Raw genomic sequence first — 17550 nt, forward strand, 5'->3', positions numbered from 1 at the left:
TTTCCTCAATGACTCTCTGGTATTCTGGATTTTGTGCGATCGGTGTGGATGTGTTTCGTGGCTTGGGAGAGACGACTTCCGCCCAGCTTACCTCGTGTGAAGGCTTCTGCTTCCTTGCCAGAGGCGACGGGTTCCTTTTGGGTGTCGGTGGTGCCCGATGCTCGCGGCTCGCTGACCGGGAACGGGAGCGGGATTGGGAGCGGGAGCGTTCCTCAGTATTGACCGGCCGGCCGCGAGTGTCCGCCCTGTAGGTCTCTTCTTCGTCTTCCGAGGCGAACCATCGTGGGGCTTTCGACTTCATCGGGGCTGATGATGGTGTGGGTCGGGGTCGAACCGGTTTGAGTCGCTGCTTGCACGAATGGTCACCGGTTGGGTGGGCCTCCCCGCACGAGGCGCAGTTTATCTCGCATTTGTGTCCGTCGGTTGGGTTAAGCAGTCCGCACAATCTACAGATGGGTCTGTCTGGGTTTGGGAACACGTCGGTACGGTGGCCCTTTTCCCTGCAGATCTTGCAGACTTGGAGCGTCGGTCTAAATGGGTAGCAACGGAGTTCACCTCCGTAGTAGTACACAAATCGTGGTAGATGGGGACCAATAAAGGTAAGCGCTGCACTTTGAGTGGCACCGATCATCTTGGCTGTAAGGATTTCCACGCCTTGTGTTCTCACTCTGAGGTGGGCCATGAGGGTTTCAGTGGTTGTGTGTAACGGTATTCCATGTACCACTCCTCTGAGGGCGCCTTCTCCTTGAGCGGTGTATGCGCGCACTGCGTGATTTCTGCCACTAAGCGTTAAGGTGTGGATGTGTCTTGCTTTTTCGGCGACCTCTTCGTACTGGGTCGATAGGATGGCTATGTTGGATCCTGGGTTGATTCTCAGTATGAATTTGTCATCCGTGAACTCGTTGTGGCACGCGTCGATGATCGCTCGTGCATGTGTATGAGTGAGCACGTTTCTTAATGGCAGACCTTGGTTTGGACGAATGATTATTTTGTAGTCATTTTTCGGAAGCGGCGGAGGTCTAGCGACTCTCCGCGTTGTTGATGTCTTAGTGGTAGTTTCGGGGTCTTGGGGCTTCACACTACCGCGTCGCCTCTCCAAGGCTTCTTGCTTGCGTTGCTTTTGTGTTCGTACGGATTGCCAATTGAGATCTTCTCTCACAGTGCTATAGTACAGAGTTCCTTGGCTCACCGGTTCGGTAGTCTGGTCCATGCGTTCTTCTTCGTGTCCCCGGGAAGTTGTATGGAGGGGGTCAACGATCGTAGTCGCTTCGTTCACCATGGTTAGGCCAAGTGCCGTCGCGGGAATCCCCGTCGGCGAAGCGAGCGGCTGCCGCCGCCGGCTAGGGTTAGCGGCTCACCCGTGGTGACGAAACTTTCAAGAATCCTCCTGGGGCCCTCCGTGGTCTGATTTCCACGGGGGTGGCGTCGATGCGGTCCTTATAACGTTAGGAAGCTGGTGAAAGCGTTTCGTGTCGTTTTCTGTTGAAAACACCATAAACAACTCACGAAACTACGGAGCCCGACGCGAGCCGGTGTTGACGCTGTTGTCTTCTTCTTAATAACTGGAGGTTTATTTCGGCAAGACTAGGACAAACGAATGGACAACACCCAATGCATTGTTGAATTGGCTGTACGTCGCTGTCACCAGAGGTATGTAAAACTAACAAAGGAATGGTTTCGAACATATCAAGCAACGGCGGTGTGAATATGCGGTGCATAAATGGTAAGAGAGAGGGAAAAAACTTTATTAATCAATGGTCCAGCAGTTTCGTTGTGGTGGCCTCAGGTGGCGGCTCGAAGTCCTTGGACTCGGGCGGCATCTTCGGCTTGCCAGACGGCCCAGAGCTGGTCTGCCAACTCTGAACTTTTGAGAGCCGCCTCCCAGCGGCGGCGACGCCGATGGAGAAGGTCCCCGGCAGTCCCCGCAGCCGGGGCGGCGTCGGGAAGAAGCGAGCTCGAGGCTTCCCGTACTGTGGTAACGGCCGCGATTACGGACGCGTCGCGAACGGAGGTGGTCTCATTACCGTGGTTGCCGGCACATTCCCAGAGCATATGTCGCAGCGTTGCTCTCTGTTCGCAAGCTTTACGGGCATCTGTTGGATATAAACCCGTGTAGCAGTGATGTAGGACCGCGGTGCTAGGGTAGGTATGTGTCTGGAGCAAGCGTAAATTTACGGCCTCATTCCTCTTTACCTTATCGTGTGGAGGCGGGAATGTGCGTCTTTGGAGTCGGTAGTTTTGGGTGAGGTCTCTGAACGTGGTCAGGCGATCGCCCCAGCCCATTGTGATTCTTGGTGCCGCATTTCTGTGTAGTGTCCCGATCCGGCAGATCCAATGCCCCACTCTCGGGGGCGAGGGCGGCGGCCACATAATCTGCGGCGGCTCGGCGTGTATGGTACGTCCACACTAGCGACAAAAACGCGCGCGGCAAGATTCACGAAAAGCGGCAGCAACGCGCGGCAAACGCGCGAATGGGTGCGAGACCCATTTTTCGCGCCAGCCGCAAAACGACCACCAATCAGAAGCGAGCCGCTTTACGAGCCGCGCTGTTGTGGCGCCACCTGTGGCATAAGCTAAGAATCATAATCTATGGGCTCCGTGACACGCACGCCGTAAATCTCACACGCACGCCGTAAAATCTCAGAGGCCATTCCCAGTCAAGGGGGCTGTTTTTGTTAAGCCTTCCCACACTGCCACCGAGACATCGTCGAAGAAGTCGCAATGGAAGCATTTTGGAAACTGTTCGCGACTATCCGTGCCTGTATGATAAATCAAACAGCGATTTCAAAGATAAGGACGTGCGCGCCAACCGCTGGGACATTATTGGACAACAGTTTGGGATGACAGGTGAGTAATTGGTGAAATTTTCTTAATGTTTCGGGAACATGTGTGAGCATGTCATTGTGTTTGTACATACCATGCAGGCGAGCAGGCAGCGGCGAAGTTTAAGAACTTCCGCGACCGCTGGCTTAAGGTAGCGGTGGAGAAAAAGAAGGCCTACAAGAGTGGTGCTCCCGGCAAGGAAGGGAAAGCGAAAACGGAGTGGACGTACTATTACATTCTTGACAGTTTTCTGCGGAAGACGCCTTAGTGCGCGGAAAATTAAGATGCACTTGTGAAGTCTGTTTCACCTCTGTTTCCGCTCGCACAGGGACCTGATCTGGTGCATATATTGGAATATTTGCTCCCTGGGTAAATGTATGCTCGCTAGTGCATGGGTGCATTTACTACCGCATTCAGAAATGCGACTTAGCTTTGCCGTGGCTCACGTGAACGGCTGATTCGCCGAAGGAAACGAAATGACCCTCTCGGGCATGTTCATTACAGACGATTCTTTAATCTTATGTTGACCAAGTCCAGCCGCGACATTAATTTCTGAATACGGCCGCTCTCTTATCATGTTCAAGAGTGGCGCTGTATTGTTCGATACATTCAAGAGGCATGTGCCCACGCGCCGTGCGCTAGGCGCATTCGTGCGGCGCACGGCCGGACGTATTTCTGTATTTCTTCGTTAAATAAGGAGTATTCATCCTAGAACACATTCATGCATGTCATTTTTACGTAGAAATAATAAACTCGGTTGCTCGCGGTTTTGTTTTCTGCCGGCCGTGCGCTCGCCCTTTCTCCATGTAAAAAGTGACTGCATTTGTTGCCACATACCTACCACTCCAATTTTCAATATTTTCCTGCCCCCGTCTGATGGCTGCGATATCCCGTGCTTGCAAACTCATAGCTCACTGCTCTCGCATAGGCGACATTATCGAAGCAGTTATTATAAAACTATTAAATTACTCTCACTGTTACGCTTCATTATTTTGTTGCTCGGGGGTTTTACGGTACGATGCAGGACAGCGTTTATTATTTGCATGTAGCCGCATAATTGAGAAATGTTAACCTATGTGTGTGCATCGTGGAATACAATACTCGCTGTGTGGTTGCTTTCCAGATTAACCACGAATATCTCACTGCCACAAGATGGGTACGTGCTAATCCTATATTTAACTTTGTTCTTGAATGCTTAAATTAGGTGTTTGCATAATGATTCCTGCCCTCACAGACACCTGCAGCAGGCCGAAGAGGCACTGTCAACCAGCAGTGCTGAAGGCGATTGGTATTTTGTTTCTTTCTGTTTACGTACTGGGACCTGCATGTGGTACTCTGACAAATATTCATTCAACATAGATAAATCTTATATGCAGTTGGCCCAGCCCATCGCCTGCTGAAGAAGTGCTGGATGAAATGTATGCTTTGTCACATTTTGTTAGCACTACCATGTAGCACGTCTACGTACTTCTGTTTATTATTTGTTGATGTCAATGCAGATGCTCTGGGAGAACACCTATGTTCAATTCAAATGATGAAGAGAGCTGTGGGTGGGTACTTGTGAATTTATTGTGAATGATCAATCATAGAACACACATGCATGAAACACACTTGCTAAATGAAATAGTTTATTACTTACAAAGACGGATAATGTATTGCATAAATTGTCTTGCTGGCAGTAAAATGCTGTGCACCACATACTGGACGTTTCATATCCTGTTGTCTCATCGAAACACATTCTTTATGTATTTTAGCTTGCTCAGTCCAACCCCGACTGAGGCTGCAGCATCTTCCGGGTGAGCTTGTCTCAAGGAATGTTACATTGTATCTCTCTTAACAGATAATATTTTTCTTTTCATGCGTCACCAAGGTCCAACAGTGGCACAAACAGAGCCCAGCCGCCAGCGCAGCCTTCCCAAGTGCGACTTTCCTCGGCATCACAGTCACGGTAGCTCTGCTGTTCATTTTTCCTTCAAAACATTTTGTGTGTTTGTAACTCCCCATGAAAACTGCGGCATTGTCATTACAGTAAAAGAAGAAAGAATGACACGTTTGAAGAAGCTGTACAGGAAGCACTGGGTAGCTGCAGCAGCACACTGAGCAGAATTGAGAGTACTAGGAAGCTTGGAGTACCCAGGGCCGAAAGCCAACCAGACGAATGCCAGGAGGCGGTCAACTGGATGGCCCCAAAGCTGCGAAAGTTTCCGGCAAGGAAACGCTCAGAGATACTATTTAAGATCCATTCACTTAATTTTGAGGCCGAAATGGAGCTGCCCGAATGAATACCGTGCTACATTCCGGCAATAAAGAATGCTCTCCAATTTGTGCAGCATTATTGTGAATTTTGGTGCCTGCAAAATGTTTTGAGCAAATGATTGAAAACTGCATCATTACCTGTATTCCCGCGCGGGTCACTATCCTCTCCTGCCATGGCACCCGTCCATCATTCATAGAGTAGGTTGCCAAGTGGTTGCGCATATCCATAGCTGTCCTGCAAAAGCAACAAAATGCAGCACCATCAGTGGCCAAACAAGGGAATCCTGATTGTGCATGCTTTCCCTTGCGAGATAGTTTACCTTGCTGAATGATAACCAGACATAGTGATGAGGTCCCCCATGCCCGGCAGACTGTCACTGCCAGCTCTCCAGGATCCTTCTACAATGTTGCCTTCCCAGTCCTCATGATCAGTGAAACCCGGTGGGCTGTATGCAGATCGCGATTGCGGCGAACTCAGCAGGAAGTTGTGCAATACAACACATGACTTCACAATATTTTGTGTCGTTTCCTCCGATGCCCGAAATGGTCGCCGCAAAATTCTCCCTCTGCTTGACATGATTCCAAAGGCATTTTCAATCAACCGTCTTGCTCGGCTCAAGCGATAGTTGAATGTTGCCCTTTTCAGGTACTCTTGCCGCTGAGCTGGGTCATTCCTGAACTTCTGCAGCTCTGAGAAAAAGGAAAACAGTACACCTCAAGCAATTCTTCATTTTACTATATGTGCGAAGTGGCTAAACCAGTGTTATCTATCGTGCAGACTTATATCTCACTGATTTATGTCAACTGAAAGGTTTGCAATTTACATGCAGAGTTCAATGTAGCTTTAATGAACATTATAAAAGGATCAGAACACCATACTTTACTTGAAAAGCAGCATAAAGAGTGTGTTAAAGGCAGAGATATCAAGTGGAAATAACTTCCAACTGACCTCGTCTTGGATAGGGCCTCATCATGAATGACTTCAGCGGAAAAGCTTCATCGCCAACCATGTGGTATGGAATGGGACCTATTGAGCTAATGCTCCTAGGCTGAGGAATGCCCAGCAAACCCTTTTCCAGCACTTCCAGCAGAGGTGATCGCTGAAAGATCCCGCTGTCACCTTGACCGCCGTAATGGCCAATGTCTATATAGGTGAACCTAGAATTAGACACACATTAATACAATAAAGAATACACCCCTGTACATTCTCTATTTATTTTACAGTTGCCTACGGAATTGGGTACTGAATCTGTTATTCTAAGTTTCTAATAAACACAAAGTTTGCAAAGGCTTCTGTTGCAAATTGGAGCACACTGACAGTTGAGCTTGCTGTGGTGACATGAGACCTCTTGAGTGCAAGCTGAGGAAATCAACACAGTAAAGTTCCAAGCATTGAAAGAATTGACTTACTTGTAATGTGCATCACACACAGCTAGGAGGACCACACTGAATGTTTTCTTATAATTTAAATTAATCGATCCTGAGTTGTCTGGGCATTGGATGTGCACATGTTTACCGTCGATGCTTCCTATGCAATTGGGAAAGTGCCAAAATTCTTCCATGTCTGCAGCGATCTGAAAATAGCAAAGGCAAACCTATCACCCATATTACGTACTCGACCATTACAAACTCGTGATACAGAACGATGTTATATTGAACTATTGCACGGTATCCTTAGAAAGCACTGCTATACCTTGTTTACTCAGATTTCAGACAACATAAATTACACAGCTTCTCTGCTTACCTTTAGCCACTCCTGGGAAGTTGCCGGAAACCTTAAATATGTTGACTGAAGAACATCCCAAAGGGCGGAAGTTGTTTGTATGACAATTTCACATGCCGTTGACCTCCCTGTTAGAAAATTGTACGATAAGCTCCTGAAGGTGTCTCCGTTCGCAAGGAACCTGTAAAAAATTCATATAAACCTTTATTTTGAAATTAACACTCAACACTGTGCTCTACAATATATTATCTGGGTATTCCACACTAACAATGCAAATATAATTTCAATAATAACATACACAGTTAAGCAAATAACTGCTGACTAGCCCGTTCATTTTTGCACAACCGAAAATACTGAATGATGATAAACTCGGGCTTGACGTGCGAGAGCAACGAACTGATCATGTGGCACGCCATAAGTAAGCGTGTGCGTGCGTGCAGAAGCAGGGGGGGAGGGAAGTTTTGGTCGCCTACGGTTCTTGAGCGTGCACCAATGCACGGGACAGAGGCATTTCGGTGCGTTGATCTCGCACTGAAACCACGGGCTGTGCGCTAAGCTTCCCGTGCGTAAATAGGATTCCATTTAGGTGTCGGTACAAGTGTAGCATAGACATTCCGTATTCCTACATTACAGAAAGAAATAGGATTGAAATAAATCTTACCGTATCATCATTGCTAGTCGATCATGAGCAGAAATGGAATCCCGGAACGCTGTCGCCTGCCGCTCAATCAGGGGCCGCAGGAGACCGAGCAAAGTGTCGAAGACACTCGGCGGCATTCGCAGGTAGCTACAAGAAACGGCGCAATCATTTGTGAGATTTTATGATCTGCAGGTGGCACGCACCTAATCGAAAAAGTAGTTATCGATCCCACTTACTCTCTGAAGTATCCTTCGTCTCTCGCGCGCAGGCGGGGAAGCAGAGTACGCGCCTGGCCCTCGGTGTCCCTGTACCGCCATATAGAGCGCACCCAAAACCTTCTCGTCCGCTTTCTGGCACGTCGGCGTCGCACAAGTAAAGCACAAATAAGTATTATAGTGTTCACAGTCACGAGTAGCTCCTCGTCCGTATCCGACATGCCTGAGCGTGGTCGGCAGTAGCGCAAGAAAACAGACACTTCCGATGGAACACGAAATCGGCAGAACGGAGAGCGCGTTGTCACGAGAAGTATCGAATGGAACGAGACAGCGCGTGACTCCACGCGCCGTTGCCGCGTGCCGCAAAACGCGACTGTGGACTTGCCCGCGCGCGTCGGCCGCGCGGGCGCTTGCCGCGTGCGGCATGTCGCGCGCGTTTTTGTCGCTAGTGTGGGCGTACCATTCCTCGAGCCGTGGCGTGGGCCGCCTCATTGCCCGCGAGCGCGACATCGGTGTGTTCCGAAGTCCAGAGGAGGAAGACCGTAGAATTTTGAGGTTGCGAGGGCGACGACGATTCGCTGTCGTCACAAATTTGGAGTATGCGGACCGCTTCATACGAGACGCGGCCGCGCGGGAAGCCGCGGATTGCCGCCTGCGAGTCGCTGATCACGATCGCAGCACTCGGCACCGTGGCCAGTGCTAAGACTACCTTAGAACGACTGAAAGCTGAGCTAGTTGGTAAGGATCATAATGCAAAAAAAGAAGTGAGGCGTGGAGACAGGACACAAGAGCAGAGAAGTGGACAACACGTGTTGTCCACTTCTCTACTCTTGTGTCCTGTCTGCACGCCTTACCTCTTTTTTTTTGCACTAGGGCTATCGTAGCTTCTTCGGCAGCCTCCGTGTGTCCCGTAGTCACCGTGGCGCTCGCGAGGCACTTACCCGTGCGGTCTACAACTGCGATCGCGTGTGCGCTTCTCTCTCCTCCATGTCTCGCAGCGTCTACGTACACCGCCTCGCTGCTGTTGCCAAATTTGCTAGGTATACATTTTGGCGCAAAATACATTTCTTGAAAAGGGACAGAAGAAAGGAAGACAGTGAAGCGCCAACAGCATCGCCACAAACTCCAACGCCAACAGCCAAGCGCCACAATGTATACCTAGGAAATCTGAGCACCAACTTGCCCAAGAAGTCCTTTTGGAATAGCTGTTGCCAAACTTCTTCTGAAGGTCTCTTGCTCGTTTGTTGCGTCTCGCGGCTTGGTGCATCGGGTGCATGTTTTTGGGAAGCGGCGGGATGGTCAGGCGGTCGCGGACCGAGGCCAGAGCCACCATGTTTTCTCCATGCTGAGTGTGGCACGCGATGGCGAGTGACTCGAGGGTCCATCGACCTGTCTTTTGAGTTAGTTGATCGTTCGTATTGCGCAATGTCGTGTGCCTCGATTAACTCGTCAAGTGAGTTGTGAAGCCCGAGCTCTAGAAACTTGTCGGTGCTCGCGTTGAGTGGAACGCCGACCACCCTCTTGAAAGCCTTTCGTATCATGCATTCGACCTTGTTTTTTTCGCACCCTATCCACTTAAGGTAGGGGGCAACATACGTTATGCGGCTTATCGCGTATGCCTGCACGAGACGAATCGCGCTGTCTTGACGCATACCATTGCGTCTATTCGTGATGCGACGCAAGATTCGGATCGTGTCATCTACCGAACGACGAAGTAATCGCACCGTCTCTCCGTTATGGCCATTTGTCTGCAGGTGTAACCCCAGGATTCTAATTTTGTCTACGTGCGGTACGGGAGTGCCATTTCCCAATATAATACGTATTTAGGAGTATTCCCGTTCTTCGTCGCGCAGGGTTTCCCGACCTCTCCTTGTGGGTTTCTAGATTAACAGTTCGGACTTGGTAGCCGAGCACTCGAGGCCCGTTCCACGCAAGTAATTCTGGACCGCATCTACTCCTGCCTGTAGCGTTCGCTCGACGTGACCGTCACATCCTCCCCTAGGAACCCAGAGGGTGATGTCATCCGCGTATAGACTGTGATGCAATCGTTCTAGTTCTGTCAATTTCTCGGGTGGACTGAGTAGAACTAAATTAGAGAGTAATGGTGATATGACGGATCCTTGCGGCGTGCCGGACGGACTCGTCTCAAATTCCGGCGATTCCTCGTCGCCAACGACGATGCATGCACGCCTGCACGCGACGAAATCTCTAACGTATTTATGCGTTCTTTGGACTAGTCCTAATGATCTAATTGTTTTTAAGATTGCTTCGTGTTTAACGTTGTCAAAGGCCTTTTTAATATCTAGGCTGAGGATTGCCTTAGTGGAGCTGGCAGTGTCGTCTACAATCTGGTGTTTAAACTGAAGCAATACGTCCTGTGAGGAGAGGTTGCGGCGGAATCCTAGCATGGTGTGCGGGAACGCGTCACGGTCTTCGAGAAAGTCGGTCACGTGGTTGAGAACTGCGTGTTCCATGACTTTGCCGACGCAAGACGTAAGCCAAATCGGTCTTACCCCCGTATTCTTAAACGCGCCTTCACTTGGCGCTTTACCTTGACTTCGCCAAGTCAAGGTGACGCGCCTTCCTTCACTCAAGGCGCCGCTGCGTTTCGTGAACACTACTTGAAAACTACTCCGCTAAAGGACAGCTTGAGAAACTGGCCTTCACTTCAACGGTGAGCAACTTCCGGATAGCCTCCTGATAACGAGAGTAAATGACTACATGTTGCAATAAAAACAGCGAAAAACACTTTAAACGTTTATGACATGTTTTTTTATTGTAATTGATAAAGTTTTCTTAAATGTATCTGTGAATTTACGACACTTGCAACATAATTATTGGTCAATGAAACGCTGATGTAGCCAAAAGTGGCCAGTAGCGAAGCTTGGCCAAGTCGTGCCAGAGCACAATCCGTAAAAATCGGAAGGTTCGCTTGCGCATGCTTCTGTTGCCGGCTGCTGCTCGTGCTGTCAGCTTTGTTTTTCTGCCGTCTTCTGTGCGCCTTTTTATGTTCAAAATGAGCATCGATAGCGACGACTGCGTTAATCGTCGGGGCAATAAAACCGGCGTGTCGAGGTTTGTCTACACGCATGAAGAACGGGAACTGCTCCGTAACCTAGTGGTGAGGCACAGAACGATTATAGAAAACCGCCAAACTGATAATACATCGAAGCGCGCCAAGGACAGTGCCTGGGAGAAGCTGGCCGAAGGATACAACAGACAACCAGGCATTCGTCGCGTCACAGTGATGCAGCTACGGAAGCTGTGGGACAATGAAAAATCGCAATGGAAGAAGAAAGATTCTGAATAAAAACGGGATTTGCACGCAACAGCTGAGAACTTCACCTTGAGTTTGCTTGGCAAAATTAAGCAGCGCAGAGGTCTGAAGACTACGGTGCATAAATGTGTAAAAGAATTATTTACAGCCTCGGCACCATTGAACCACTCAACCCCCCGCCCGCCCCCCTTCTAGTATACGCAGCGTATCCCCGAGCTACTGCACAATTTTATTAATAATGGTAATGCAAAGTGCAAAAAATATCATTTTGCTGGCGTCAGGTTAACGACAAATATTCTGTCCAGGTTATGCGCACGCGAATAATTATCGGCATAATCAGAAAGCGTAGCTAGTATCTGTATGTATTATCAAATATGTTGACGTTGCCGTTCGATAATCTGCTCGTTGCGTTTATGTGTGCGCGTTGTTTTGTAACCTGTAATTTTGAATGTGCACATGCATTTACACTTTTTTACGTCGGGGGGGGGGGGGGGGGGGGGACCACCTACCTGCCTGCCAATGAGCACATCATTGGCGTTTGTCGGGGCGGTTGCCTCGCACATTGAAACATGGCTCCCAAACCCACATGACAGCGATGGAGCCCATATCAACCAGCCAGTGCTGTCTCTACCAGCTGCGCGCATCTTTGAGGCTATGGTATCTGGAAATGAAGACAGCACGGACGAGTGGCTTAGTGAAGCCAGATTTGGCAAAAACTGTTAATTGGCATGTTGCTGCTGTTGCGTTGTGATATGTCTGCATGCATGTATACTGTTTGTGAGATGTTCTATTTTTGTGTCGCTTATTTTTGTGAGTAACGCAGCTGGCGCAGGTGTTCACACGGCTTGTGTGTCTGTTTCACTAAAATTTACGTGTCTGTCAGCAATACGCCATGTTGTGCCAGCATCTTGCTGTTACGTCACCAAATTATTGTCATGGGCGAGTATTTTTATTAAGCTTATGGTGTCTTTGTGTGTCATAAATAAATACGAAGATCAAGGCTAGTTTGATAGGCTTGCACCCCTTTAGAGCTGTAATTGAACCTGGTTGTTTTCTATATGCAGATCCTCTCTTCCATAGCACTACTTCCAGCGCAGGAAATAGCTGGCCTGTCAGTAAGCCGATAACTTTCACCTGCCATGGCTGAAATGCTTCACTCTGCCAGTCAACTGAACATTTGGCTGCTGCTGAAGCCCCTGTTCGTGAAGGGCAGCCTCTTTTTTCCAATTTGTTTGTGTCTTGCAAAATTAGCATGCACTTGAACGCGCAGTCTCCGTCTCTCATTCTTTTCAAGGTGCCTCTGTGTTTGCATAGTGCCAGCAATGTGCCCCCTACAACCTGTTATCAAATTTTAATGCTGATAACATGAAGACATTCATTGTGGTTCCTGTGCGTACATGTGCAAAAATAAGTGTGCAAGCAGGCAAACAGAAGTGCCTCTACAGTAAAGTTGCAATACATGAATGCTCTTTTGATTGCACCACCGGCCTGTGGGGCACTAGTTCTGCTTCCTTTGTATTTTCAGGCACTACCCCTGTGGTACCACAGCCCGCTTCGGAAGTCCGCGCTCTATCAGAAGCAACGGGCGTGTCGCCTTCTACAGCTCGGGCGCCTTCGGTTGTAACGCTCATGCGCATGCTCCTCCAGCAGCACCGGCTCCTGGCGACATGTCTTCTTTGCAGCTGATTTCTGTGACTAACATGTAGCAGGCATCATCAGATAAGTTGTTTCTCCCGTTATTTAAAATTTCCTGCTACAGTTAGATAGATTGTGGGGTTTTACGTGCCAAAACCACTTTCTGATTATGAGGCACGCCGTAGTGGGGGACTCGGGAAATTTCGACCACCAGGGGTTCTTTAACGTGCACCTAAATCTAAGTACACGGGTGTTTTCGCATTTCGCCCCCATTGAAATGCGGCCGCCGTGGCCAGGATTCGATCCCGCGACCCCGTGCTCAGCAGCCTAACGCCATAGCCACTGAGCAACCACGGCGGGTATTCATGCTACAGTTGAGACGCATCCAGCCAGCAGTAAAACTAGCTTGCTTGTCCAGCAGCTCTGGAATCTGTGTGGAATTGAGCCTCCTTTGACAGCACATTTGTGTAACTAACATCTGTCACAAACATTACAGAGTGAAGTTTTATCTATTGCTATTTCAAATTGCATGCTAATCAGTTGCCACTATTTAGTAGTGAAAATTTAGTCTGTTGATACGGCAGCACTGAGTCTAGACTGGAACACGCTTTTCCTATTTATTTCTGCGACTAACACACTTGGAGGGCATCATATAGATAAGCTGTTTACTTTTTGTTTTGACTTGCTGGCCTGGGTTACAGTTTAGAGCCACTAGCGCTTTCCATTACCGTGTGTGACTGATCACTTGTGGCTGTCTGAATAGTGTGCCTGCATGTATGTGTATTTGTATTGATAAGATGTTCAAACTGTTAATCGACATTGCTTACAAATATGAGTTTTCAACTGTAGTGCCTCCTAGGCTCTAAGGTAATGTTTGTTTTATGTGTGCAGATAATCCAATTCAGGCACCCCTGCCGGCTCAGGAAAGTGCTGTCTTGGCAGGTCCCAGTACCGTGCCGCTATCGACGACTGAGACCACGCCACATGCAGTGCCAACACCTGCTCGAGTGGAAGCTTCAGACGCTGCGGCTCTCATTGACACACCTCAGCAACTGAGACCAGCACGAGGCCGCACAGCTGCGATGGAGCGGGTACTCGCACCTGAAGGAGCTGCCCGACTGAAGGCGCTTCAGAAAGATCAGGAGCGCAAAGCAGAACTGCACTCTGTAGAGATGCGCTTGCGTCGGCAGCATCTCCTCCAGCAACGAGAACGTCACAGGATGGACGAGCAACGGAAGCAGGAACTGCACCAAATCGAAGTGCAATTGCGGCAACAGCAGCTGGAGCAGCAAAAGTGGCGCGGTGACGTGGAGCACCAGATGCTGTTTCTTGAATTACAGGCCAGGAAGCAGCAACTTGCATAAAGCCAGCAGGCATAAAACTAAACGTGCCATTGTATTTTCACACACGTGTATGCCTTAATATGTAAGAAGTATGATACAGCTGCAGCTACGGTTAGTGAATGAAACTACTGATGCGAATAAGCAATAATATACACAATACACGAAAAAAGCACGAAAATATACATATGAAGGAAGTACTAAAGGAGTGTCCTGAGCAGTAAAGTGTGCTTGCACTTTGATGGCATTTCTTGTCTTGACTTGCACATAATTGGAGTTTCCAAGTTGTACTCATTTTGAAATCTGGATGAACGCAGGTGCAAATTCACTTTTATGATGTTTTAGTTAAATTATCGAGCAATAAGCCTCATTCGACATTGTGATCCATGCAGTGTGTCAGCTTGCCTCGCCACATCAGGCTGCTGCCGCCTCAAGTGTTGTGCGATCACCACAGCTGGAGGTTCCGGGTCCTGCCTCAGGACTGCCAGGTTATGCAGGGTACCACAGGCTGTCGTAATGACCGCAGAACGCTCTGTCAAGTGCTGAAGCCCCATGTCCAAACATGTGAAGCGAGGCTTCCGCACACCGAAAGCTCTCTCTACAGTGTTGCGGGTGCGGATGTGAGCGGCTTGATACCTGTGTAACACAGACAATGTTAGTTTACACTTACGCTAACTACGTTGAGACGCATTTTATACCTTGGCATCATAAGCAGGTTAGTCGTCAAAGCTGTTGCAGCTAATATGTTAAGTGTATTGCGTCTTGTATTCAGTGCAGCAAGAACAGATTGCATCAAATAGATGAAGGTAATAATACAAAGCTATATTTTGCAAAATTACGTCATTACTACTAAATTATCTCTCACGCTTACTCTAATTAAACCTTCAAACGCAAGAAACTGTACGTAATTACATAAGTATTATTGTGCTTTTTGGTTTATACAGCGGTACTCACTTGCTCTCGGGGCTGTTCGGTCGTCCGGAGGAAGCTAGTTGGGTCATGAGGAAGGGCATGCATGCATAGCCAGCATAGCCAAGTAGAAGTCCAGGCACTCGTTTTGTCTCGTAGAGAACACGTGCACGACTGTTGTCGAAGATGCGGCTGTCATGCACGGATCCGGGCCAGCTAGACACGACGTCGTAAAATTGCAGCTGCGGCCCTGCAGTGATCTAATGAAAAAAAAAAAAGAAGAATCGAGTGTTATTTTTTTTCAGCTGAAGTGAATGTAAGCCACGCAATTCATACATGCGCGATAGTTTTTTTTTTTCTGAGCAGAAGCAATCACTGCTTTTTAGAATCGCAAGGCCATACTTTTGGTCACTTAAAGAAATTCAAAGATAAGAAGAGCCCCAATATGTACGATTGTCTTCTAAAATAAAAACGTCTAGAACTACTGCTACGCCAATGTTCATGTACTCGGCCATATCACCGCGCATTGCCACGAAATGCGCTATGTCATTATCTGGAGCAGGAAAAGGATCGGAATGGAGTTAATTGATTCCTACCATGACTGATCCAATTAGCCAGTATAATGTTTATTGAAGCTCGTAGACATTAACACATGACTGTATCTTTAAGAATTAATGCTGTACTAATATAGAGAAAAGAGGTAGCAATTTACCTGTACATTAATGGAGATAACCCTTCTGATTGTGGTAAACTTCGCCATTCGGCCCACCCGGTGCCTTGATGCGGATGTGGGTGCAGTCTATGCACCCCGTCACCTCAGGAAACTTGGCAATGCGGTAGAAACCCACCATCGTCGCACGGAACTCTGTGCTCGGAAACCTCACGACGACGGGGAACAAGTGCGCAGCAATTAGTCGTGACACATGTTCGACGACGCGGCTCACTGTCGGTGGCGACACGTTCACTGGGTCACCTGTCACAACTTGAAATGTGCCCGCTCCATAAAAGCGTAAAGCGAGAACTTGAAGCATTGGTGGCAGAGGGTGGCCACGGTTGCTGGCGTTCTGTTCAAGTGGCAGGCAGCCAAGCAGCTTCTTCACGGTACACTTCGTGAACCGATAGCGTGCGAGAAATTCGCTGTTGGTGAAGTGATCCATGGGATTGAGGCGGTCCCTCACCCCCGTATTCACAAACGCACCTCGACTTGACCCTTCACTCGAAATGCTCCTTGAGGGCGGTTTTTCATTTCACAAATCGCCCTCCACTTGAAACGCGCCTTGAGTGAAGGAAAGCTCGAGCGCTTTACTCGAGAATCTCAAGGTAGCCTCGCAGCTACCTTGAATCGCTCCTCGAGTGAAGTTAGTGTGTAAACATGGCTGCCGTGCGATCTGTTGCTCGCCTCGTCAGCTTTTTCCGATGGGCGCCAGTTGCCTCCGTAGCTTTTCTTAGGTTAATCATGCTGCGCATTTTCAAGGGCTTCGTTTTAGGGACCGGTGCACTGCAGTCCTCTGGAGCGCTTCGTCACTGGAATTATTCCACTGCGGCGCCGAGACAGATCGGCCGTCCTGTCAAGAAGACTGCGAGCTAGTGCAGTGACTGTCGTCTCACTCCGTGCATGAGCCAGTTGATGACCTGCATAGGGGTATTCTTCGCGCCAGTGCTCCAAAACTACTATCGGCATCAGTGCATTCACGTGTTTCTCGCGGCTGATCGCACAAAGCCGCATCAGTTCAAGCACGACGTGATACATACCTGCGGCGGACTTCGATCTTATCAAAAGAAAACAACTACGAAGATTCCTGTCATTAGTGCGCGTATTGCTTGCGCGAGCGCCGGCAGTCGCCCCGTCGGCGCTGTTTGGGCTCGGGTAGATCGTCACTGGCTACGCTAATGCAAGGACGGCGAAGCACACCGCAGCAAAGCGAGCATCTCTATAAACGAGCAGGTGCGTCCACTTTCATTTTTACAATTTTCTTTAATTTGATGCAGCCAGTTGCGCTAAGGAAAATAATAAATGTACTGTAATTTCACGCAGACCATGTGCAGTTGGTGCAATTTAAAGTCATAAGCAATAATTACGTAATCCTTGCTTCAGACCATTCAGTTTAATTAGCTTATCATCCCTACGAAAATCCGAGCTCAACGAGGAAGTCACCAACCATGAAATGGCATTCAGAATTATACCTGCACGTATACACAGGTTAACGTAATGTTTTGTTTGAATAAAAGAGACAGAATAACAACACAACAGAGTAGATTTTTTGTACATCACAATATTTTTTATTCCGATAAATAAGGCGTAGCAGTGTAGTGACAGCTCCTAATACAGACAGTGCTAGCAAGTGGTAGCAGATATATCTCGCATACCTTTATTGCGAAAATCCCAGCTCTCTATAGGGTTCATTATGTAAGTGTTAGATCGCTGTTGTCGGTACTGCTGCGCAAGCGGTAGACCAGCTGAAAAATGTTTCTTTGCAAATAAAAATAAATTAAAACAGTACGAGCTAATCAACGTAAAAAAATCGCGCTATAGAACACAAGCTTCTTAAACGAAAGTATTATTACGAAACGTAAACTAAAGAAAACGAATACAGTACCTAAGCTAGTTTTCATGGACCTTTTTTAACATCATTGTACGTTTATTACCGACCCCTTCTCTTATGCAGGAAACAGGTTGCCAACACACGCACGAAGAACAACTGCCTTTCCAACTGCGCTTTGTGTGCTGCGCT

General features: G+C 48.3%; 1 protein-coding gene and 1 pseudogene across 1 annotated transcript; both read right to left on the reverse strand.

Moving 5' to 3' along the window:
* Positions 1-4051: 4051 nt before the first annotated feature.
* LOC140213698 (uncharacterized) lies at positions 4052-7878 on the reverse strand. Its single transcript, XM_072284944.1, has 9 exons — positions 7679-7878; positions 7464-7589; positions 6824-6983; positions 6490-6653; positions 6029-6237; positions 5400-5769; positions 5218-5314; positions 4957-5015; positions 4052-4061 (listed from the first exon to the last, which is right to left on the reverse strand). Exons 1-9 carry the CDS (start codon positions 7876-7878, stop codon positions 4052-4054), a joined length of 1395 nt encoding a protein of 464 aa, XP_072141045.1.
* A 6231-nt stretch (positions 7879-14109) lies between these two features.
* LOC140213699 (putative nuclease HARBI1) lies at positions 14110-15984 on the reverse strand (annotated as a pseudogene).
* Between the last annotated feature and the right edge of the window lie 1566 nt (positions 15985-17550).

The sequence above is a fragment of the Dermacentor andersoni genome, chromosome 10 (assembly GCF_023375885.2).
Source record: "Dermacentor andersoni chromosome 10, qqDerAnde1_hic_scaffold, whole genome shotgun sequence".
NCBI lineage: Eukaryota > Metazoa > Arthropoda > Arachnida > Ixodida > Ixodidae > Dermacentor > Dermacentor andersoni.